The sequence below is a fragment of the Carassius carassius genome, chromosome 24 (genome assembly GCF_963082965.1).
Source record: "Carassius carassius chromosome 24, fCarCar2.1, whole genome shotgun sequence".
Classification (NCBI taxonomy): Eukaryota; Metazoa; Chordata; class Actinopteri; order Cypriniformes; family Cyprinidae; genus Carassius; species Carassius carassius.
Genome location: NC_081778.1, coordinates 11,340,815 through 11,364,489, shown reverse-complemented (window position 1 = coordinate 11,364,489; position 23,675 = coordinate 11,340,815). Strand labels below are relative to the sequence as shown.

Genomic DNA, 23,675 nt, shown 5'->3' with positions numbered 1-23,675 from the left:
TCTCCGTAACGATATATGGGCCTTGCCATTTCGCGAGGAATTTGCAAGCTGCCGTGGGGACGAGAACCAACACGTAGTTAACTGGCTGGAACTCCCGTGGTTGGGCCGCCCAGTCGTATCGTCGACGTTGGGCTTCCTGGGCTGCTGTCAGGTGTTCCCGGACGAGGGGCATGACGCGGTCGATCCTTTCCCTCATTTCCCTCACGTGCTCGATCGTTCGAAAGGTGTGAATCCGGTGGAGGCCTGGGGGACTTCCCGGATGCCGAAGAGGACGTACGGCAGCATTTGGTCCCAGTCCCGTCGGTCGTCCGCAGCCACGCGACGGAGCATCTGCTTCAACGTCTGATTGAATCGCTCGACCAGCCCATCGGTCTGAGGGTGGTAGACGGTGGTCCGGAGCTGTTTCACCTTAAGGAGGCTGCAGAGGTCAGCCATCGTCCGGGACATGAAGGGGGTGCCCTGGTCAGTCAATATCTCTCGGGGGATGCCGACCCGGCTAAACAGTAGGAAGAGCTCCTGGGCGATGGCCTTGGAGGTAGCCTTGCGCAGTGGAATGGCCTCGGGGTACCGGGTCGCATAGTCCACGATGACCAGTATGTGTTCGTGCCCCCGGGCGGACTTTGGCAGCGGCCCTACTAAATCCATTCCTATTCGCTCAAAGGGCACCTCGATGATGGGCAGCGGAATGAGCGGAGCTGGGGGAGGAGTATGAGGCGACGTCTGTTGGCAGTCCGGACACGCTTGACAGAACCGTTTGATCTCTGCCTCCATGCCAGGCCAGTGGAATCTGTCTCGGATCCGTTGGGTAGTATTCTGCGCCCCCAGGTGGCCAGCCATCGGATGGGAATGGGCGAGCTCGATTACCATCTGGGTCTTGGTGCGTGGGACCACCAGCAGTTTCACCTCCTCCCCTCTCCGCTGTGCGACACAGTACAGCAGGCCATTCTGGACCACAAAGTGTGGGGTCGGGTGCGGTGGTGGAAGGACCTCCTTTCCCTCAAGCACCCGTACTTGCTTCCAGCAATGTTTTAGGCGATCATCCCCGAGCTGCTCCTCCACAAATTTTCCCCCACCCCTAACCTGCTGGAAGACATCATAAAAGAGGTTAGAACTGGGGGGGGGGGGGGGCTCACCATCTCGGGCGCTGTCTGAGGCCAGGAGGACAGGGTTCCCTCGGGGAGCTCGGCGGAGGTCCTTCTTTTTCGGGCGGTTCCCGGCAGGGCTGGCAGGCTGGGTAGCTTGGGTGAGGAGTTGCTTCAAGCCTGGCCAGTCTCTCCCCAGCAGCACAGGTACCGGTAGGTCCTTGACCACGCCCACTTCCAGGGGCCCGGTGCCGGTCTTGGTGGAGATGGTCACTACTCGGGTAGGTACACTCTGTGTGTCACCGTGGACGCAGGTGACGGACATGCGAGCCTTGCCCGCATTCTCCACCAGTGTCGCGGGCTGAAGAATCACACGGCAGGCTGTGATGAATTGTTAAAGCCCCGGAGGGTGTGTTTATTAATGACAGTGATCGTGAATGTGCCAATAGTGTCCGGTGCTCGTCCTCTGTGCTGCGTGATCCTGTTTGCTGGCCGGCTGAGTGCAAGGGGAATCGGTGTCCGGTGCTCAGGTGGCGGGCTGGTCGGTCATTCGCTTTCTGTAGAGATAAGAGACACAACATTAGCTGGCGTTGTTTTGGAGAGCTTTCTCACCCGTGTCCTCTCGGGTACAGCTTTTGTAGTCCTCGTCTGAGCCCTTTCAGCAGGGACCGATCAGCCCGCGGTGATTGAGTGCAGGTGGATCTCCTCCGTTGCCAGGGCGACGCTGATAGGTGCCCGGGACAAGGCTCACAGCTGTTTATCACAACAGTGTAAAAAAAAAAAAAGCAAGGATTTTGTTGCCCGTGTTACTTGGGTAAAGACTTGCCACAAACTGTGTAAAAAGACAAACATAATCTTACAGTCAGAAAGCCAACACCTAAAGGAAGCAATTCTGTTGAGAGATGTGAGTTTTATTCAATAGCTATAATTAATGGAAAGAGGATTAATTCAAAGACAAGCTGACAGAAGAATTAACCATGCAGTTGTAACAGAACCAGGCACAATGGCACTGGTGAGATCACTTGTTGATGTGGTTTTGATAGAGGGGCTACGCCTTTATTGATCCAGTTATTACAGCCAAGTTTAAAATGGTTTAAGATAGACAACCAGTAACTGCTTTCTCCAGGATAGTTAGGGGAAATTATATTTCACCTGATGTTCAATTAATCAAGTGCAATGAGATTACAACAACTTGTGTTTACTTAAAAGATGTGGGACTTGTACAGAATATACTTTGCATTCAACCCAAAAAATGGGAAGTTGACTGATTATTATTCTACTTTCTTTTTATTATTCTACTATTCTAATGTTTTGTCAAGTCTATAAATTTTAACATGATTAGTTTAAACATTCTTAAACATCTGCAGTTAATGCATGTTCAGTGATAACTCTGTTTTATATATGTACACTGATCTTTTTTATATGTACAATGATAAATAGCTCTGTTCATATATATATATATGACTTTGGATGAACAAATATTTTACATAATATGCCTAATCCACTGCTTCACTGTGTATATCATTATTTGAAAATCCTTTGTAATGTAACAACAGGACTACTAATGAGGTTAATAATATCTATCAGAAACAGTATTTAATTATGGTTACGCTTGAATTGGTTACAAAAGAGAAGATAAAACACAAACAGTTAAATGTACCCAGCATGTATGTAAAATGTTACCTTAGAGAGAGAGAGAGAGAGAGGCAGAGAGAGAGAGAGCATAGTGCACACCTGAGGTTGTAATGGTTACACCTTGGCTGAGCATTATTTTCTAATAGTTCAAGTTAATTATTCTGTTAATACTCCTGAAGACATTTCCTTTAAATCATTTGTCAGGTTTTGGAGACAAAACACTCTTGAATGTAGCATCTTATCTTAAGCCTCTGGTGGTACAACCCCAATTTATCCCAGGAACTGCTGCAATGCTCTATGAGAGTCGGGGACTGGCCACTCTGAGACGTCCCTTACCTTGGCAGGATCAACCATAACCCCCACCACCAAGATTATATGTTTTTCAAGTCACCTCTGCAGCACCTGACGGACATATTGTGTACCTACAACAACAACAACAACAACAACAAAAAAATCAGAATTGCATCAAGGTACACAAAGAAAAATTGATTGATCATGTCTCCTAGCACCGTCCTTCGGATGAAACGTTAAACCTGACTCTCTGTGGTCATTAAAAATCCCAGGATGTCTTTCGAAAAAGAGTAGATGTGTGACCTCGGCATCCTGGCAAAATTCGCCCATTGGCCTCTGACCATCATGGCCTCCTAAAAATCCCCTTATCCGTTGATTGGCTTCATCACTCGGTCTCCTCTCCACCTGTAAGCTGGTGTGTGGTGGGCATTCAGGCGCAATATGGCTGCCGTCGCATCATCCAGGTGGATGCTGCACACTGGTGGTGGATGAGGAGATACCACCGACAATGTAAAGCGATTTGAGTGCCTAGAAAAGCGCTATATAAATGTAAGGAATTATTATTATTATTATTATTATTCCTAGCCCATCGTTAATCAGTGCCTGGAAGACAGCTGGGCAATTAGTAAGCCCAAAGGGAATCACTCGAATTTCAAAGTGCTCAGTAGGGGTGTTAATAGTTGTCTTCCACTCGTCCATTTCCCTTATTCAAACCAAGTGATTGGCATTGCGGAGGTCCAGCTTTGTAAAAATTTGTGCTCCATGCAACAGCTCGGGAGCCGGGGACATCGATGGCAGGAGGTAATTATTGATTACAGTAATGACATTCAGCCCATGATATCAATGCAGGGGAGCAATGAGCAATCTTTCTTCCCCACAAGAAGAACCCAAAACTTGCAGGAGAAGAGGAACAACGGATGAGGCCAGCTGCCAGTGACTCTCTCGTGAGGCCAATAAGGAAGTGACTAAAACTGCAATTCATCGACTGGCCGCTTGAGGCTGGCTGCAAAAGGGAGTCAGTTCCATAGACTCCCCATGTTAAAATGCCCAACTTTACAGCAGGAAAAAACATGTTTACAGCCTGGTTCAAAAAATGATTTTGGTCTAAATAGCTAATTTTGCCCTTCATGACAACTGTGAGGGGGGGGAATTTTTTTATAACTCATCCGTTTAAATTATATTAAGACTTAAAGTTCTGCATAATTAAGGGCGTAGCCACTTGAGTGACAGGTGGATTGCCACTGCTGACACTGCCGTCGTGCTAGGTGGGTGTGGCTTCAGCAACTAGCTTCCGCCTTTTTGCCCATTTTTGATTGTCCGGCAGAGTCGTGCGGTGACGCGGTGACGCGCTGCCAAGATGGCAACGGCCCGCTCTACACACTTTAGGCTTCAAAAACAGACTTCAGGAGACTACAGGTGACGTCACGGACACTATGTCCATGTTTTTATACAGTCTATGGTTATAACGAATGCCACCTTCTCTGCTTCAGTAGCGAAGGTGGTTGTTTGCTGGGTAAACATGATGGAACAATGGGACAGGAACGAGTGACATGCCTTAGGATCCCCATCATAAGGAGGAGTATATGGCACTCTAGGTTTTGAAGTTACCCAGGCAAGAACAGGAGCAGAAGCAGAGGCAACAGCTGAAGACCAAAGGCTGTCTGGGTCCTGCATCAACTCCCTGACCTGGTTAATAACTTCAGTAACTTGAGAAGACATGACATCTACCTCTCTGGAAGTTACCGTGAGTCATGCAGCACCCCCTGCTGGACGATGGTTGCCCAGATCTGGTTAGATTCCACTTATTCCATGCTGCCAGATTAAACTGTCAGGGTTGTAAAAGAGGAGGAATCAATTGCAGGGATAACAATGATTTATTGAAATTCAAAAACATGAATACATGAACCTTGGAAGTTATTATTAAGCCAGTGTCTGAGGGAGTAACCAGGAGAGATTCCAGTCAGGTCCATGGAAGTGAATGACAGCCCAATAGGTGGTGTCTGGTAAGGGGGTTCCGGAGTGAATGGCTGAGAGACACAGTCCAAAGGCAAAGAGACAGACAAGTTATCAAAGAGCACCAGGAAACAGGGAATGGCAATGGCAAAAAAAAAGAATGGGAACAGGAAGGTGGAGACAGAGGCCTGACTGAGTAGACTGGAATCTTCTGGGGCTGGAGGACAAGGCTGATATTAGCAGAGCAGCTGAATGGAAGAAACAGGAAGGCCAGGAGAGTGGGTAGAACTGGGTAGCGTGGGATGGGAGTATGGTGGCAGAGAGTGGGGAATCCAGCACCCAGAACAGATGGGTAATCTGGGGAGCAGAAGGGAAAGGGAAAAACAAAAATGAAACTAAAGTTATAAGCTCAGAAACAAGGTAACAGGTAGCACAAAGCTAGTCCATAAAGAAATAACCCTAATATAAAAAATTATCAAATAAATGGAAGGGAAACTAGGCAAGACTAGACTTGACAACAGCAGAAACAAGAGCACAATCAACACAGACTAAAGCCAGGTTAACTCAACAGAGCAGAGATTCGATCTTGCACAGGACAGAAAACAAGAGGGGCATATAAAGGGTGACTAATGACAGGTGTACAGCCTAAGAAGATAATCAGGTAACAAGAAGGGGTGGGGTAATAATAGACAATAGAGCTCATGGCAAACACAAATACCAAATGACAACCATGTGCTCCAGACTAGAAACCTACACAGGATGGATTTTACAGTCCTGCTCCCACAAGATTCTGTCCTACTCCCACAGAAATAAATCTTATCTGGTCCCACTCCTGCCCGTGACATTTATGTTTTGTCCCACTCCCTCCCACAAAAGCCCACATAAAAGTAATCTGTATATTTTTTTTTCAATACATCCAAGAAATGTACATGAAATGGTTCTGTAACATCTCCTATGGCTCCACAAGACCACAACATCCCAGCATAAACACTATGGGCCCTATCATACACCCGGCGCAATTTGACACAAGGCGCAGCGCAAGTGTGTTTGCTATTTTCAGTCCGGTGACATCCGCATTCTCCCATCCAGCGCCACGCCGTTTAATTAACAAATGCATTTGCACCCATTTTTGCACCCATGGGCGTGCTGGTCCAAAAAAGACGTGTTTTCAGGCACATTGCTGGCATATTGCTATTTTAAGGAGCTGAAAATAGACTGCACCATAGACCAACTCTACTTATCACGATGAATGAAATTGGCGAATTTATTGAACAATCATGCCAATTCACACACACACATATATATTAACTGACTCATCACGCGGAGCTATTTAAAAGCCTACACTGCTACTTCATCCCACGCCTTCTCCACCTCGGGATGCTTTGGTGGATTCCTGCTTGTCCCGTAGATGATCTGCTCGCATGCTTTAACTTTGTGCACGAGTAGATCGGTTTCTTCGCTTGAGAAGCATTCAGCTTTTCCGCCAACAAATTCTGCCATTTAAATAGCGATCCATCATGTCGTATGCACATCTCGCTCTTAAGGGAATGGGAGATGACACTCTGATTAGTGTATTGAATGTTACGCCCATTACTCATTAAGAGAATAGGGACAACCCATTCCAAAAATGTTCCACGGGCGATGACACACTGATTAGTGTATTGAACATTACGCCCATTACCAATTAAGAGAATAGGGACAACCCATTCCAAAAATGTTCCACGGGTTCCACGGACCGTTTTTCCATCATTAAAATAGCAAAAGTGGATTTGGACACGTCCTGAGTGTACTTGCGCCATGCACTTTACACTTTGCATTTAAATTGTTAAAATAGGGCCATATAACTGGTAAAATATTTATTATTTAGGCTAAGCATCAACATTCCACTGTTATTTTTAACAGAAAAGCAAGCATGGGCTCCTGTGTGCATGGTTTGGCATGGCAGAATGTGAGCAGCACACTTCCTTTATTATCACTAAAAGCTGACATCGCAAATAATCGCGATCTCATAAAGCTCTATTATAACACAATTTATGCACAATGAATCTTTCACAGTGTTTACACTTCGTGTGTTAAAATGAGAGGATTTGTAACCACGTAATTTCAGCAATGCGGTGTGTGGATTCTAACTTAATCACCTCTGATTCGGCATTGCGTTCCAGAAATCAACAGCTGAGTCTGTGATTGGCTACATTGCGCAACCCTGTTTATAGTCCTGTTGTAACACATGGGGTTTTATTAACAAAGTTTGGGAGGAGTACGATCAGATAATCATCCAATTTGGCACAGGTGCATCTAGTTTAGCTAATCATCTTAACTAGCACACAAGCGTGGATATATATCCAGTCTTCCTACCTCCTGTCCCACGACAGTTTTTCGGCATGGACGGTTTAGCATCATTTGGTTTGCTCTGTCTGTCATCCTATCACAGACCCACTTTTTCTTCCAACAAAGAGATCTATACCAGGGATTTTTCAGATCTGCTGCTTTTTGCCAGCCCCATGATCACTCCTACCCAGCCAAACACGGCCGCTGAACACCAACAAGCGTCATCGAGTCTGCTCTTTTTGCCAAGCCACACGTTGTGGCCAATAGACTGTGCAAAGCCCAGAACTCGCCTCGTTCGACACCACGATCGTCCCGATCAAGCCTGGGCTCTCTTCGAGTGCTGGATTGCAGCAGCAGCAGGCATTTACCAGCCTGGGCCGCACCCCAGTTCTCACCGCTGCAAGCTTTCTTTCACCGCGGCTTTTCCGGCCGTGGCACAGTTTGAGGCTGCCTCCACTAGCGGCGAAGATCGTCCGTTGTAGTGATGTGTCGTTCGTGAACGAATCTTTCTTTTGAACGATTCTTTTGGGTAAACGAATCGTTCACGTAATCCATTGACTCATTTCGCATCGGGGCAGCAACTTCAGCAGCTCAAAAGGGCCTCTCACAAAATCAGATAGAGGCCCTCGGTTGTTGGTCATCAAACAAATTACATCAGGTATGATCAACTCCATTACAAAAAAGGCAGCCCATGTAGCCCTGATTATAAAAAAAAATCACCGTTTTAGATCATGTTGTTTACTTGATTAATCGGAGGCTCTCCTTCCCAATGCAGTTGGTTATCGCTTCTTTTGTCAAAGTAAGGGCCCTCCTGCCATGGTTAAAAATCTCCTTGCCTATTTAGCATCGGACTGGGCTCTCCCTTCCAGTGCAGAAGGGCATTGGCTCCCTTCGGTCGCAGTGTGAGCCTTTCATCTGTCATTGAGTTGCACTGCACGCTCAGTGGCGGACGGGGGATCTCCCTCCCGGTGCAGCAGAGCCATTGGCTCCCTTCAGTTGCAGTGGGAGCCCTCAATCCGATGCATCAAACCACGCAGAGCCGCAGCTCCCTTGGGATGCAGCGAGAGTCCCTCCATCAGCGTTTCACTGCTTATTCAGGATAGGACAGGGCTCTCCCTTCCAGGGCAGCAGGAATGTGGCTCCCTTTGGTTGCTGAGAGAGCCCTCCATCCGACGCTTCAAATCATGCCTCATATCCAGTCGCAAGGGGGACTCTCCCTTCCGGTGCAGCAGAGCCGTAGCTCCCTTCGGATGCAGTGAGAGTCCTTCCATCAGTCGCGTTTTCTTGCTTGCTCGGCATCGGACGGGGCTCCCCTACCGGTGCAGCAGACCCACGGCTTCCTTCGGTCCCAGGGTGAACCCCCCATCTGAGTTATGTTGCATGCTCAATGTTGGACAGGGATCTCCCTCCCGGTGGAATAGAGCCGGTGGCTCCCTTCGGTCGCAGTGAGAGCCCTCCATCAGGCGGATCAAACCAAGCCTCGCATTCAATTGCAAGGGGGACCTGCCTTTCCGGTGCAACAGAGCCGCAGCTCCCTTCGGATGCAGCGAGAGTCCCTCCATCAGCGTTTCACTGCTTATTCTCTGCTTATTATACCCACGGCTCCCTTCTGTCGCAGTGTGAACCCCCCGTCTGAGTTATGTTGCATGCTCAATGGTGGCTAGGGATCTCTCTCCCGATGGGGTACAGACACTGGCTCCCTTCGGTTGCATTAGGAGCCCTTCATCCGACGCAACAAACCGCGGCTCGAATCTCATTGCCTATTCAGCATCTGACGGGGCTCTCCCTTCCAGTGCAGCAGACCCGCGGTTCCTTTCGGTTGCAGTTTGAACCCCCCGTCCGAGTCATGTCGCATGCTCAATGGCGGCCAGAGATCTCCCTCCCCATGGGGTACAGCCGCTGGCTCCCTTAGGTCGGAGGTCAGCCGCAAGAGGTACTCTCCCTTCCGGTGCAGCAGAGCCGCAGCTCCCTTCGGATGCAGCAAAAGTCCCTCATTTTTTGATATATCCGGGATCGTGCTCCTCTCATAAGCAACACGGAGGGCTCACCGGTAAGACGTTGCAAGCCACAACTCTCATCGAACACTGCACAGGCCCTCCCGGTCTCTCTGCGCTTTTCTTCTCAACATGCATATTTTAGGGGGCAACTAAATTTAGCTCTCTGGCTGCTGTCCTATGCCTTTAAGCTTCTTTCTCACTTCTAATCTGTTTATCCCAAATTAGGGATAGGGGGAGTTATTTGGGTTCGGGCTATGCTCCGGGTCCGGACCCTTCCCCCAGGACAGCATGCCAAAATATGCCTACTATTCGCTTTCAGATTAGATGTAAGGGTAAACTCGTGAAATGGGGTTTTATTAACAAAGTTCGGGAGGAGCACGATCAGATAATCATCCAATTTGGCACAGATGCATCTCATTTAGCTAATCATCTTAACTAAATTTAAATTAAATTAAATTCATGCATTTAGCAGACGCTTTTATCCAAAGCGACTTACAGTGCATTGAGGCTATCAATTTTTACCTATCATGTGTTAACTAATAACTAACTAGCAGACAAGTGTGTATATATATCCAGTCTTCCGATCTCCTGTTCCACGACAGTTTCTCGGCATCCCTCCTCCACTCCAACTCCTCACTTCTAATCTATTTATCCCAAATAAGGGATGGGGGAGTTATTTGGGTTCGGACTATGCTCCGGGTCCGGACCCCTCCCCCAGGACAGCACGCCAAAATATGCCTACTATTCGCTTTCAGATTAGATGTAAGGGTGAACTCGTGAAATGTTGTAAATAGAAACCACGTCAAGCTTGCGCATGTCAATCATTTTAATGTTAATATTAGTTGTTCTTTTTTCTTTTGTGCAACAGATAAATAACGATTTATATGTTTTAGACACTTTGTATAGATCATTTCTATTTTGCAGGAGTCCCGTGAATAATTTTTTTCTCCCGCATCCCTCACACATGAGTCTCTTCCCACCCACCCATCAAGAGTTTTCCCACTCCGCTCCATGCTGCGTTGGGTCCCGCAGTACTCCCACGGGAGCGCAGGTCTCTACTCCAGACAAGCAAGGACACATCACATAAAACCCAGATCAGACCAGACTGCGTTTTTATTGCATTTTACAAAACGTCCCAACTTTTCTGGAATTAGGGTTGTAATTCCAACATCTCATTTTAGAGCTAGTAAAATAGTCTTGAGGCACTTATGAGAGACAGAGAGAGAGAGAGATTGGTTAAGCATGTGTGAAGTAGTTCTCTAGCGAAACTGTAAATTCACCTGCTTCAAGAACAGCAACATTTTGCATCTCACTACTAAGAAATGTCATGTAGCTTTTCAGTCCTGAAACTATTTTATTTATAAAGTTGCTGCTTTGCAAACCACTTTCCATGAGTGGGGTCATGCAAATAGTTTGTAATTTTTTATCTTGTTGTTTAATATATTTTTTGCTTGGTCAGTGTCATTGTGTGTTTTGGTTCTTTTGCTGTAAGGACCTTTATTATATAATTACCATCTTAATCCGTTTTGAGTCACAGGTAATTTGCACTGTGAATGTAATCAGTTGTGTAATTATGATAGTTTTTAGGTATTAGAGTTTCTAATATTTGTATTTCTAATAAATCAGCCATTTTTCTTCATTACAATTTTTATGATTTTTTTAATGTAAATTAATAAATGTAAATTAACTCTTTATTTTAACAACTCTGTATTTACCATATGTACTGTGCATTTCCCTTCCTATACTGTGAGTTATTTTACTTCTGTTTTTCTTGGTGTCACAGAGTTTTGATTCATACTTTGCTCTATTTATTTAGTAAATAACTTTCATTTCATGTATTTATCATGACAATGGTCTATCTAAGATATGCCAGAGCAGTTGAATTTTCTATTGCTCATTTCCACATCTGAGATATCCCTGCCAGCCCTACTTGAAGCCAAAATCAGTAAGCCATCACACTGTAACCAAATTCATCTGGGAATAACATTCAAATGAGTTTTTTGTTCAGTTCCCTTACTCTGAACTAGTAAATCCTAACATATCAAATTAAACAGAACTGCTCAAGAAAACGTTTTTTTAGGCTTTTATGGTTCATATGCTTCTGATAATAATGTAAATCAACGAGATCTTCATACCAGACTATTACATAAAATGCATAGTAATATCAGTTGTTTATCTATAGCTCCCAAAAATGTCTTAGTAAGATAATATGCATATGCTTAGTTATATGATCAACAAACATGAATTTTGAAATGGAATATCTGACAGCAGAAGTATAAAGCAGAGTATAAAGCAGAATCTTAGAAAGAATGAATGGTAAATGAAATCTTCTATTCTACTTGACATTGGTTTAAATCAAATTATTGCACAATGTTTAAACTTGTTAGACAGGAATTCAATGTATTATAGAGACAGAAACATTCACATTATCACACCACCCAAAATACATTCAAGACCTGACAACCCAACCCTGCTGATGTCGTATGTGAAACATGTTGTGTCTCGAAACTAGTAGTCAACAGATTTTCACTGACTGACGCTGATACAATAACTAGAGTGTGGGGTGGCTGATGATGACCAGCAGGAAGAGAAGGACTATAGTTGTTATTTGTCACATTCACAAGGTCATCCAGTATCTACAGTAGATTATGAGTAAAAGGTCCAGTTATACAGATGTGCTTTTTTTCTCTAGTTTTGAATGTCAGCTTTAAAATAAAATTACCACTTATTAGCTATTGGATAAAAATAAATAAATAAATAACAATCAAATTAAGTGTATGATGGAGGTTTGATTTTAATGAAAATATATGAAACTATGTTTCATACATTTTTCTTAAAGTTTGACATTTTTTTTAATTGATTAAATAGTTGGTAGTGTATAGTCACCTTTAACACGTTTACTGTTTTATTAAAAATGTTATTCTGTGGGGAAAAAATGGAAATGACAGGCATATATATATATATATATATACACTTTTTTGTAGGAAAGACATATATGCATCCACAAAAATATTGGGGAAATTTTTTCTATAGTAAATAATCAATGGATGACTTTTTGGTAAACTTACCAAGAAAGGCTCGCAGGTTAAAAAACAAACAAACAAACAAAAACTCTTAAGCGTCATGGGCATCATAAGCGATTCCTAGAAAGTAATCTAGATTTCTAGAAAGGCAACTTTAAATCAAATTTGGTAAAATAAATTACATGGAAATTAGTGTATTTTTTTTTACAGTAAACACTGCCCTCCTTTTCGTCCTGACCCATTATTTTGTTTGGCCCGGGGGTTAGGCTGGTAGAGGATAGGACGGTGCAAGTAGGGTAGACTACTTGAAAATAAAAAATAAAAAACACGGAAGCAAACTCCTGTGAAAGGAGCTAAAGTGTCAGCAAGTCTGACTGAGAAAGCAGAACAACCTCCTCCTCCACCATACGATCTCCTGAACTTGGCGCGTTCTGCTCATGGACAGGAGGCTCTGCCTTTAAAAGCGGACAGTCAGAGCAGAGGGCTTCCCGTCTGAAACACGTTAACTTCAACCGAGAAGCGTTTGACTGAGGGCACATCACCGACCATGAGTTCTTCACGCGGCGTGGGATTTTGTTTGATGCTTTTACTCGCTCTTCTGTGCGATGCATCGGAAGGTAACGTTAAATTCATCTTTTCAGGCGTGCGTCATGCTAATGTTTTCATGTCGCAATTAGTCAGACACTAATCACTTTTGCATATTATATATCTTATGATCAAGAATTAAGCGAACGAATATAAGTTCTTGGGGCATTCACGACAGATGTGTTGTTTATTTAGCCTATGTCATGTTCTGTAAGTGTTTGTGAACCGAGTTACATAAAAACACGTGCAGATGATCTGGATCTTAGACAGGTTTTTTATTATTTATTTTCTTATTGACTAATGCTAATGTGTCCTACTTTTCCAGACCCTACTGTCCAAAAGGAAGTTACTGACCAGGTGGTTCATAAAGGTCTGTTTGATTTATATTTTCAGCTTTATACCCAGGGAACCTCAAATCTGGCCCACAAGATCCACTTTACTAAATTTAGCTTTAACACTAATCAAATACACCTGAGCATGCTAATCAATGTCTTCAGGATCATAAGAAAATCACAGGTAGGTGAGTTTGATCAGGGTTGGAGTAAACTCTTGGCCCTTCAGGGAAAGATTTGAGGAACCATGCAAGCACTCAGCGATTCATCTGCAAATGTTTAGTTCAGCATGATTGCGAGTATGATATAAGCCTATCTATTAAAAACAATATAAGTGGGCAGTTACTATTAACTTATCCTCGTTAAAGCCTACAACTCAGACAAAAAAAGGCCATTAACATGGTTTTGTTCCAAAAAAGCATCAAACTTTGCGAGTCACCAACGCAACAGATTGAAAGCTGGTGTCAAGTGGATGTTTGTCTAATGTATTAACTGTGCTTCATACATAGCCATTTTTTAAATTTATTTATTTTTGTCAGTAGTAGACCGAGAAACTTTATTGCTAACTAAATTTCGATCATTTTAATTCACCCTTCAAGCAAACGATTTTGCGGTCTCCTCACAAACAGTTCTGTTATCACTCGGCCCTGGCTCTGTTTTGAGGTTTCTAGTTCTCCAGGTGATAAAAAGGATTGAAAATATCCCAACACTCATCCAATCAATTTTTTTTGGCAGATGGCCTTCAGCGAGAGTTGCCACCTAACCCTGAGGGTAAGGCCATGCAGTGATTGTTTTGTCCTGTTGATCAATCAATTGGGTAATATTTCTAATGGATCGGTTTTGTTAAAATGTCGTTCGCAGCTGTAAACTGTTTACACACAAACCAATTTAAAAAAAAAAAAAGTTTATGCTTAGTTTTATTTCAGGGCTGAACGTTTTGATTATGCAGGGTCTTATCGTCCCTGAACTTTCCAAAGTGATTGGTGAGCGATTGCAAGCTGTTTCCATTGCTGTTTCTTAATGAAAAATCAATTTTAATTAGTCGGATGGTGTTTTACATCCTTCCCCGGGTTTCTTTGTGTGTATTTCGGTGCAGGCTCTTCAGACGTGACCCAGGAAGAAGTCACAAACGTTCCCTCTGAGACTGTCCCAATAGGTACAATTGCATGCTATGTGTTGTTTGCCAGTGTGTCTCAAAATCTGAGGAAGAAATTAGAGTGGTCTTTAGATGAACATTTTGTATGTTGAGAGAAATTGCTGTTCCATCAATAGAACACTGGTTGAATAACAGCATTTTACAGCATATATATATATAATTTTTTTGGCCTGTCAAAATCTTGGGTGATTTTTGTTTATACATTTCTCTCATCAGATCACCCAGTGTTTGGCCCTCGCTTCATAGCACCAGTGGTTGATTTCCCCCCAGCCTGTCCAAATACCGGCAACCTGCAAGATATCTGTCAGTTCAGTAAAGCTCCGGTCCGGTACCCTAAGGACATGTTTCCTCTGGATGGCTTTGGCTGTGAGACTCGACAGGCTGATGCTATCAATCAACTCCAGTCCTGGTACGTTGTCTGCTGTGGCATCAATGGAACACAGGAAGAGAAAATCTGTTGTGCTGAGCAAGCGGTGAGAGTCTTGACATTATTATACTTTCTCATGATAGGCTTTCAGAGGACATTCTATCCAAGCTCATTTTTACCTCTGGTACTTCTATTGTAGTATAAATTAGGAAATAATACTTTAACGTTTTAGTGTATGAATTCCATGCCTCCAAATTAAATGGAAGCAGCAACAAATTAAACTGGATGCTGCAGTGATGACATTTTATAGGCTGGCCGACCTAGAAGTTGGCATCACTCTTTTTCTCTCAACAAAAGCTTTTTATTGGCTTTGGATTATTGCAGAAAGCAAGTTCTGTCACTAACAAAAGTATAATTCTTACATGTTTTGGTCATCACATTGGTATGCACAAGCTCGTTTTAGTTCAGTCCATTGACTTCAAGACAATGGAACTGGAAGTGCTAAAATGCTAAAACCTATTTCTAGAAGTAACATGTCATTCCTGAAGCACTCTATTTCTATTTTCCAAACAGGTTTCCATGTCATTTTTGTCAATCCAGCACCAAACTTCTGTTATTGTTTGAAGCAGCATTACCCCTCTCAAACAATGTTTTAGTTGCGGTGTTGGTTTATGCACGTCCTGATTTTGCTGAGTTAGATGTGTTCCTAGGTCAACATTTTGTTGACCCTGGAGCAACATTTTACTCCAAAAATGTATTCTTGACCATATCCTTAACCATGAGTAATCCCTAAAATCAGAGGAAATTATAGATGAATAACACTGATGTACAAGCACCAAACAGTGATTTTAAGCATAAACTTCACAAAATCTATAAACTGGTTCTTCAAATCTGTTAATCACTATGTTGTTCCAGGGACAACAGAGATGTTGTCCCAGGAACATGTCTGTCTTGGTAAAATCAGGTTCTGCGTTGGTTTACGCTCTCATCTGGTTTAGGCCTAAATCTTCTGACTTCTGTTACCCTGCTTTATATTCATTTTGTAAAATACTGCATCAACATTGTGTGGCTATAATTTTTTTTTTTGCTTAATTCTATTGTATACTTTGTCTTTATATGGACATCTGGTGCACCAGGGAAATATCTGTGCTCTCGAGTACATTCAGAGTCTTTAGACAAATCTTTTGTTTTCCTTTCACTATTTAGTCTTTGGTGAGAAAGTATATCCAAAACATTGGGGGTCTGAAATGGACCAATGTCAAAGTAAACTGATGTTTGTGCATGTATAATTCTCTCATGACTCCTGCAGCTTTTTTTTTTTTTTTTTCATTGTAGATGTACTTCATTGCAATTACAGTGTTTTTCCTTTATTTCTGCCTATTGTCTTTTCAATCAGTGGAAGAAGAGTCTGGCTGCCTACTGTTTTCAGGAATTCTCTGTTAAGACCAGTCACTATGTCTGCTGCAAAATGAGCGAGATGGCCAGATGGAGCTGTTTTGATAAAAGGGCTTCAAATACTACTTATAACGTCTCCTCTGTGGTCTCCTATAACGTCTCCTCCGTGGTCTCAAATGGCAATGGTCCACAAAAGAGTCAAGACTTCAAATATAACTCCAGCGCTTGCAAAGGGTAGGTTTCTACTGGACTACATGCAGTGTGACTTTAGTTTAGTGGGGGGGGGTTTAAACAAAATAAATTGTCAATGATTGTAATGTTACCCAAGTGAATTGGATTGAGTGTTATGTTTAATTATGATATTCTACATATCTTTACCATGCTTGAGGTTTTAGCATATATTACAGAAAGATGTTAAGACCTTTTAACCTTTTCTAACATTTTATTTCATGGTATATTTCTGTAAACCATATTAGTTTCATAATGGCTCCCTTTTTGTGTAGTTTACAGATCTGAAAGTCTCAAATGAAACCGTTTTAAATGGTTTTTATGCCTCTTTTCAAATTTATTTTAAAATTTAATGCAGGAATTAAATGTGTTGTTGATGTGGTGTACAATTTTAAGCTTTAACTTTAAAATGCACATACAGTATTTAGTAATGTTCAAGCTTTTTCATAGATATTGACTGGGAATATGGACATAAATGCATGAAAATGGTTTATTTGTTAAAAAAAAAGTACTCCTAGGAAAAATGTATTTAAATACGAATATAGTATTTTGAAATTACACAATACATGTGAAATTGGTCATCCATTTTAAAATTAATTCAATAGAATTCAGTTAAATAGCATTTTTCACTATTTGCTCTTTTTAGGGGCCGTTCACACCACGCCTAAAAATGCTTGGAAAACGCTAGGCGCGCCGCATTCTCCTTCTTTCCAAAGCGCTTGGGCAGTTGCCCCCCTGAGGCGTCTGCTGTTGCTAAGCAACCATGACGCGCTCTCTCCATGAAGACGCGGAAATTTCAGGAAAGGATAAATGGATTTGCAGCACAAACCGCTTTCAGTAGCTCTGCTACTAAATTTATTTCAAAATGGCAATCCATATACAGCTATGATCACCTGTTCCTTCATCTTGGCTGAGCTTTCAACGTTGTTACGGGAAAGGATGAAGCTGAATGGTTAGTTCTTGTCACATGACCCGCGGTGCGCTTGCGGCATTCTGAAAAGTTGAAATGTTTTTAACTCGATGTGGTGCGGACAAGCCTGGAAAAAACGGGGCGCGTCGCACCACGTGCGCATCGACCACGTCGCTTCCGTTAGGAGCGCGCATACCGCGCGCCTACATTGGAAATAACGAACTTGAGCGCGCAAAAGATGCGATATGTGAACGGCCCCTTACTGTGTTTTACATGATTGAATTCTCTTTCAGGTGTTCTCCAAAATGACCCAAAACCTTTATTAGTTTATATTTGAAGAAATCCAACTTCTGTTTGACAAAGTACCCCGCAAACTACTTCCTCTCACTGTTGCTTTCTGATGGTTTGGAGAACAATTACTCCGTCGCCCCCTGTTGTTTCACAGAATTATATGAAGGGGAGCAAGTGTCAAAGCAGTGTCCTTTTAGGGAGGCTTCAACCTGCGCGGTGATTCACCGCAGGCTGCGTCCGGTTTTAAAGGGGTCACATGATGCTTTTTTTTTTTTTCTTCTCCTTTTTCAGTGTATTACAAGATCTTGGTGCATACAGAAGATCTGTAAACTTGTAAAGACTAAAGTCTTAAATTCTAAGAGATTCTTTATTAAAGTTAAGTCCTCCACGCCCTCCTAAAACACCTTGTTTAAACATGTCCCCACATATCCACGTCACGATGTGGGAAGACTTGCATAACGCTGCCAAAATGTTCAGGCAAAGAAAGAAGTGACTTTTATTCTTGCTGCCATGTCATGGAGACGCTCTTTTTAGTTGTGAAAGCAAAACTTTGTTTGGCCAACTAGAAATCCGTGGTAAAGTTGTATTTACAACACTTCCAGAACCGTTCAACCCAAATATTCGGGTGTGTGCAGCGCATTTTACAGAGGACAAGGACTGTTTCCTGGGAGAGCAGCCTACAATACGGTGTCTATTTCTATACAGTTGGGCTATTGCAACTTTGCAAGAATAGTCTGGCGCTTCTGACTCGCAGTCTGTAAGTTTTCATATTTAAAAAAAAAAAATTGCCACTAATTTAAACATGAGTTTTGAGCGGTGTAGATTAGGCTACTGCTTGTTTTGTTTCTCAGATCACAAATGTAAAAACCTGTCGGATGTTACGTTGGGACGTTTTCAGGAAATTGGAAAAATAGGTTATGTAGTGGGGTTTTTGTCAATTCGGACTTAATTCAATTATTATTCTATAACATCTTGTCTAACATCTCTGAAATATCTTGGCAAAATTCACTTGTTTAGTGCAGAAAAATAGCAATTTTATTGCCTTAAGCAATGTTCTTTCAAGTTAAGAACATGCTGCAGAGGTGCTTTAGCACCAACCGTCATAATGGACTTTCACATCTAGAGATGAAGGATCGGATGAAATTACTTTTCGGAGTAGTCCGATGACCGTCTGTTATATGCACCGGTGCACTGCGCTCCCTTTTCTAACTACAAGGTACACTAATGCTATCCAAACATACGAGGGTTGACCAAAAGGTCATAGACTTTGCCCATCATGATAAACAATGAAAAACTGTCCTCTTCAGGGTAATGTTAGTCTGTTTGTGTAATAAGGTGAAGGTGAAGTGACATTCAGCCAAGTATGGTGACCCATACTCAGAATGTGTGCTCTGCATTTAACCCATCCGAAATGCACACACACACACACACACACTGTGAGCACACACCCAGAGCAGTGGGCAGCCATTTATGCTGCGGCGCCCGGGGAGCAGTTGGGGGTTCGATGCCTTGCTCAAGGGCACCTAAGTCGTGGTATTGAAGGTGGAGAGAGAACTGTACATGCACTCCCCCCACCCACAATTCCTGCCAGCCCGGGACTCGAACTCACAACCTTTCGATTGGGAGTCCGACTCTCTAACCATTAGGCCACGACTTCCCTAATGAAGCAGTAAAGCGCTTCTGACAGACCGTGATCGTTAAGTAGAAGTGAAATCAGTCTCCCTTTAAATCCGTTTTTCAAAATTCCATTCCAGAAAATCATAGCTTTTAGCCAACATCAGATGTAACAACGCATAAAAAGCATAAGTAATTATGTCCCCACTGGATGCAACCAATGCCTCATTCATAATGGTTTTGTTTGTCTCGTCATGTTAGGACATTGCATCACATTATGGTAAGAGCGTAACATTTGTCACATGCTTGAGGTATTCGCCCAATCACAATGCACTGGATAGCCGGCCAATCAGAGCACACCTCGCTTTTCAGAACCATGAGCTTTGTAAAAATCTCGTTTCAGAAAGGCGGGCCATTTAGTTTAGGAGTCCGGTTATCACTTTATTTTTCATTGCTATTAAGCAGATGTAATTATTATTTGATAAGGTTTCATATGGTGGTGTTCTTAATGACAACTTTCCTTACAGTATATACTTTCTAAAATAAGAAATCCCAATATATCACCTTGTTTACAGTATCGCAACATCGTATCGCAACCCTGGTATCGTGATTCATATCGTATTACCAGATTTGTCAATACACAGCCCTATTTAGCATCGTCATATGGACCCCCCCCCCCCCCCCCTTAAGTCAAAACTGTAGGCCTACCTGTCGGCGTTTCACGGTCTTTGAGCGTGCGCCCAACATTGCCTGCCAACCTGCGAGTGTGAACTTGAGTTTCCTTTTGTGGCATACTGCACTTACAATAACAGTTGCACCAAGCACATCACCCTCCATTACTCAATCATTCATCCATGCTTCTCTTTCCACTCCAGTGTTTTCCCACCAACTTAAAAAGTGCATATAGCCCAAGTGGTCTTTTTCTAGGTTAACGATTTGGAAAAATGTGCCACAATATGTACTGTCATAATACCCAGCCCTAACATGCAGTAATGCTTTAACAAGATGGATGATAAAAAAAAAAAACCAAAATTGATTGGCTAACGCTATTGGCTGGCTCACAAGCATAAATGTTAAGAGTAGGGGAGCTGTCTGAACTAGTTTATGCACAAATCGACACCCTGATAAAGAGGTTCACTGGCACAAAGTGTTTTTATTTTGAAAATACTAATCTTAAATGTATTTTTAAAAAAAAAATTCCAAAGGCTTTAAAATACAAAATAGTACTTTGTTTTAAATGCATGTATCTGAAATTCTGCCCATCCCTTACTTGCATGAATGTAACAATGTTGTCCAATAAGGTTTAAAAATAAATAAATATCTTATGAAATGATCTTAATTAAACTTCTTGCCCACTCACCCCCCCAGAGTTCACTCTACAATTAACGGATTTGAATGGGTTTTTTTTTCTTTTACATTTGTGCATCCACCTGAAATTTGACCATTTCATGAATGAGATTAATTTATATTTTGCAAAGAGACCCAAGAAATACAAAACTCTTTTACAAAAGTGTTTTATTTTCAAATTAATTTCAATAGGTTTGTCATACTGTACCACTCATAATTGGCCCATTGTACCAACTGATTTTTAACACCTTAATCCTTAAATTAGCAGAACTATAATATGTTCAAGTAGGGAAATTATTTATTTTTCAATGTAGACAAAATGCAGTTGGATTGAAAGTCATCTTTTCTACCTATATAAAGGAATTGGTCATCCTCAACACTGCTTCATTTTCTAGTTGTAGTTGATGTAACAAATACTAAATTACTATATCCCACCATAAGCATTTGTAGGGTTGCAAATTGGATAAAAAGAAAAATGAATGGAGAATGTATGAATATTAAACATGCTCAACTTTCCTCTCTCTTTAATCCTCCAGCTCATCTGAGGCTTCTCCAGGAGCACTTACGGAGCAGACCGAAGCTCTGTACATCAGCTTTCCACCTGGCCTTCCTGATTCCTCCAACATCGCACAGATCTGTGCTCCACACAAGACCCGACCACGATACATGCCCAAACATCTTCCTAACACTGGCTATGAATGGCTGATCCGTCAGTCGAACGCCATCAATGTCCTGGAGAGAGAATATAACCAGTGCTGTGAGGAGGAAAAGGGCAAGCAACTCTGCGCTGAGAAGAAGGTCAAGACAAAAAGAATCCGAAATGGTTTACAGTTTAATTCTGAGCTCATTAACTAACTATTTTAATATAAGGAACCTAAAACATAAAGAATGCTACTTATAAATATGAATACACAGAAATGGTATTCAGCAGAACTAAGCAGTAAATCTAACCATTCCTTTAAGCTGATAAGAGAGAGCGAGAGAGAGGAAAAAACTGGCATTACCTTCTCTTGTTTAATGGTTGATTTTTGTCACTCATAAATCGTTATATCTCTTCTTTAAATGGTAACGTTTCTCTTTTTATCCATTTCAGTGGAAGATGATGGTTGATGAGTTTTGTAAGGATGATAAGAAAGCCGAAGGACAGCAGTTTGAGTGTTGTGCAAAGAATAAGGAAGAAGAGCAGTACTCCTGTTTTGCAACTTCTGCCCCAGATCCAGGATATATGTCCACTGATGGAGCTCTCCGCCCTTCTGCTCCTCCTCCAGCCCCCAAGACATGATGTGATCCACATACAACTGTCCAGGGCATGGAAGACCCGCTTCACTCAAACTTGCATGTTTAACAGACTTGCACGTGGTTTGTGAGAAGTACAGTAAAATACAATAAAAACCACTTAAACACTTTCTATTTTAATACATTTTAAAGTGTTTTTTTTTTATTCCTGTAATGGCACAGCTGAACTGTCAGCAGGCATTGCTCCAGTCTTCAGCGTTGCATGACTATGACTGTAATATGATTTTAGGTAACGCATGCCAACACGTTTTCTTTAAATCTTGATGATACAGTGCTGTTTTTGTTTAATTATCCAAGTTTAGGTTTATCCACTTCCTTTCAGACATCAGTGACCATGAAAGCCAGTCAAAACAAGGATGGTTAAAAATAAGCAGAGTGTGTGATATGGTTAGCCTTGTGCATGGCAAAACATTGATTCAGGACCATGAAAATCCAAATATATATTTAACTAAAAGGTTTTATTTAATTCTAAGATGGCTCGTTTTTGTTTTTACTAACATGCAGCAAACTGTAGGCTCTGGGAAATGTAATTATTTCAATAATTAACTGAAATCGAATTACCCCCCCCCCCCCCCCCCACAGGAATCTTATTCTTAATCTTTCTGTAGATTAAATGGTTGAACTGTGCTGCCCTCCAGTGTTACAAGAAAGATTTGCATGTAAACAGGATGAAGCAAGGCCAAGCTCATTGGTTAATTTGCTCCATATGCTGATAAATTTACACATAATAAAATCGGTTTAATAAATCTTATTGTTATTTTTTAAACGGTCTCTTTTTAAGAAAGCGAATGGCTAAAAGATTAAACGCCACAAAAATGCAAATTTTCTTCATCTCATAACTTTTTACATCAAAACGATCTATATTATTTTCTTGTAGCTTGACAGCCACCTGACTGAGACGTGTAAAGCCAAGGAGCTGCTGACGCCTCATTGTTGCGCACCCAAAATCAAAAACCGTGTCAAAACTGTTCCTGCACTGTATGAGCAAGACAAATAAAGACAGTGGGAGGAAGAACTGCCCCCAGCTTCTGTTGATCGTGGATCATTATTTGCAGTGCGCACATATATCAGTATGAGTTGAACCAAACCTGTAACAGTTCTTGTTTGTGTCTTTTAAAATGCATATTTTGTTTTATGCAATTTTCCTGCAAAATGTTGATTATCGAGAGACATTTGTGAGCATTTTTCATACAAGTTGAACTGCTTGGACAGTTCAGAATGTTTTGTTCCCGACAATATAACACATTCTATATTTAATATAATATATAAATATAAAGTCTTATGATTGTTGTTCCCACACAGCATCATTTACATTCTTATGTATTATATACAGATTGCGATTTGTGGGGGGAAAACAGGGCGGATGCTTTTGAAATTTTTAATGAAATGAAACGACGGAGACTATTTAGTGTTCTCAGTTTAATAAAAACATTTTAGACCTACGTTAGGCCTATTAATTGTAATGATTAAATGTCCACTGTTATTCAAACAACAAATTATATAGAGAAAGCGAGCAAAGAACACCACAAGCTTTTTGAAACTCCGAATATCAGTTAAACCATTGCGTCGCAAAGCGATTCATTGTTTCGAAGCGCTCCAATCGGATCGTGTATCGCGAATCATTTGATTCATTATATATAGCCTATATATATATATATATATATATATATATATATAGCCTAAACAATTTTTACCCCCAGTGTGCAATGAGGACTTTTAAATAGTCATGCATGCTCAACCTGTGCAAGATGTTATCTGTTCTGTGAACAGTTTTGTTATGTTTAGCTCTGTACATAAAGCCTTGGTTCACAAACTAATGGGTCGTTGACAAGGCAAGACTGTCGT

General features: G+C 41.9%; 1 protein-coding gene across 1 annotated transcript; it reads left to right on the top strand.

Moving 5' to 3' along the window:
• Nucleotides 1–12,717: 12,717 nt before the first annotated feature.
• Nucleotides 12,718–21,869, top strand: LOC132102796 (extracellular matrix protein 1-like). The gene is made up of 9 exons (XM_059507445.1): nucleotides 12,718–12,926; nucleotides 13,220–13,264; nucleotides 13,962–13,997; nucleotides 14,153–14,209; nucleotides 14,323–14,382; nucleotides 14,599–14,855; nucleotides 16,146–16,378; nucleotides 21,071–21,332; nucleotides 21,628–21,869. Exons 1-9 carry the CDS (start codon nucleotides 12,857–12,859, stop codon nucleotides 21,814–21,816), a joined length of 1,209 nt encoding a protein of 402 aa, XP_059363428.1. The 5' UTR covers nucleotides 12,718–12,856; the 3' UTR covers nucleotides 21,817–21,869.
• The last annotated feature ends 1,806 nt before the right edge of the window (nucleotides 21,870–23,675 follow it).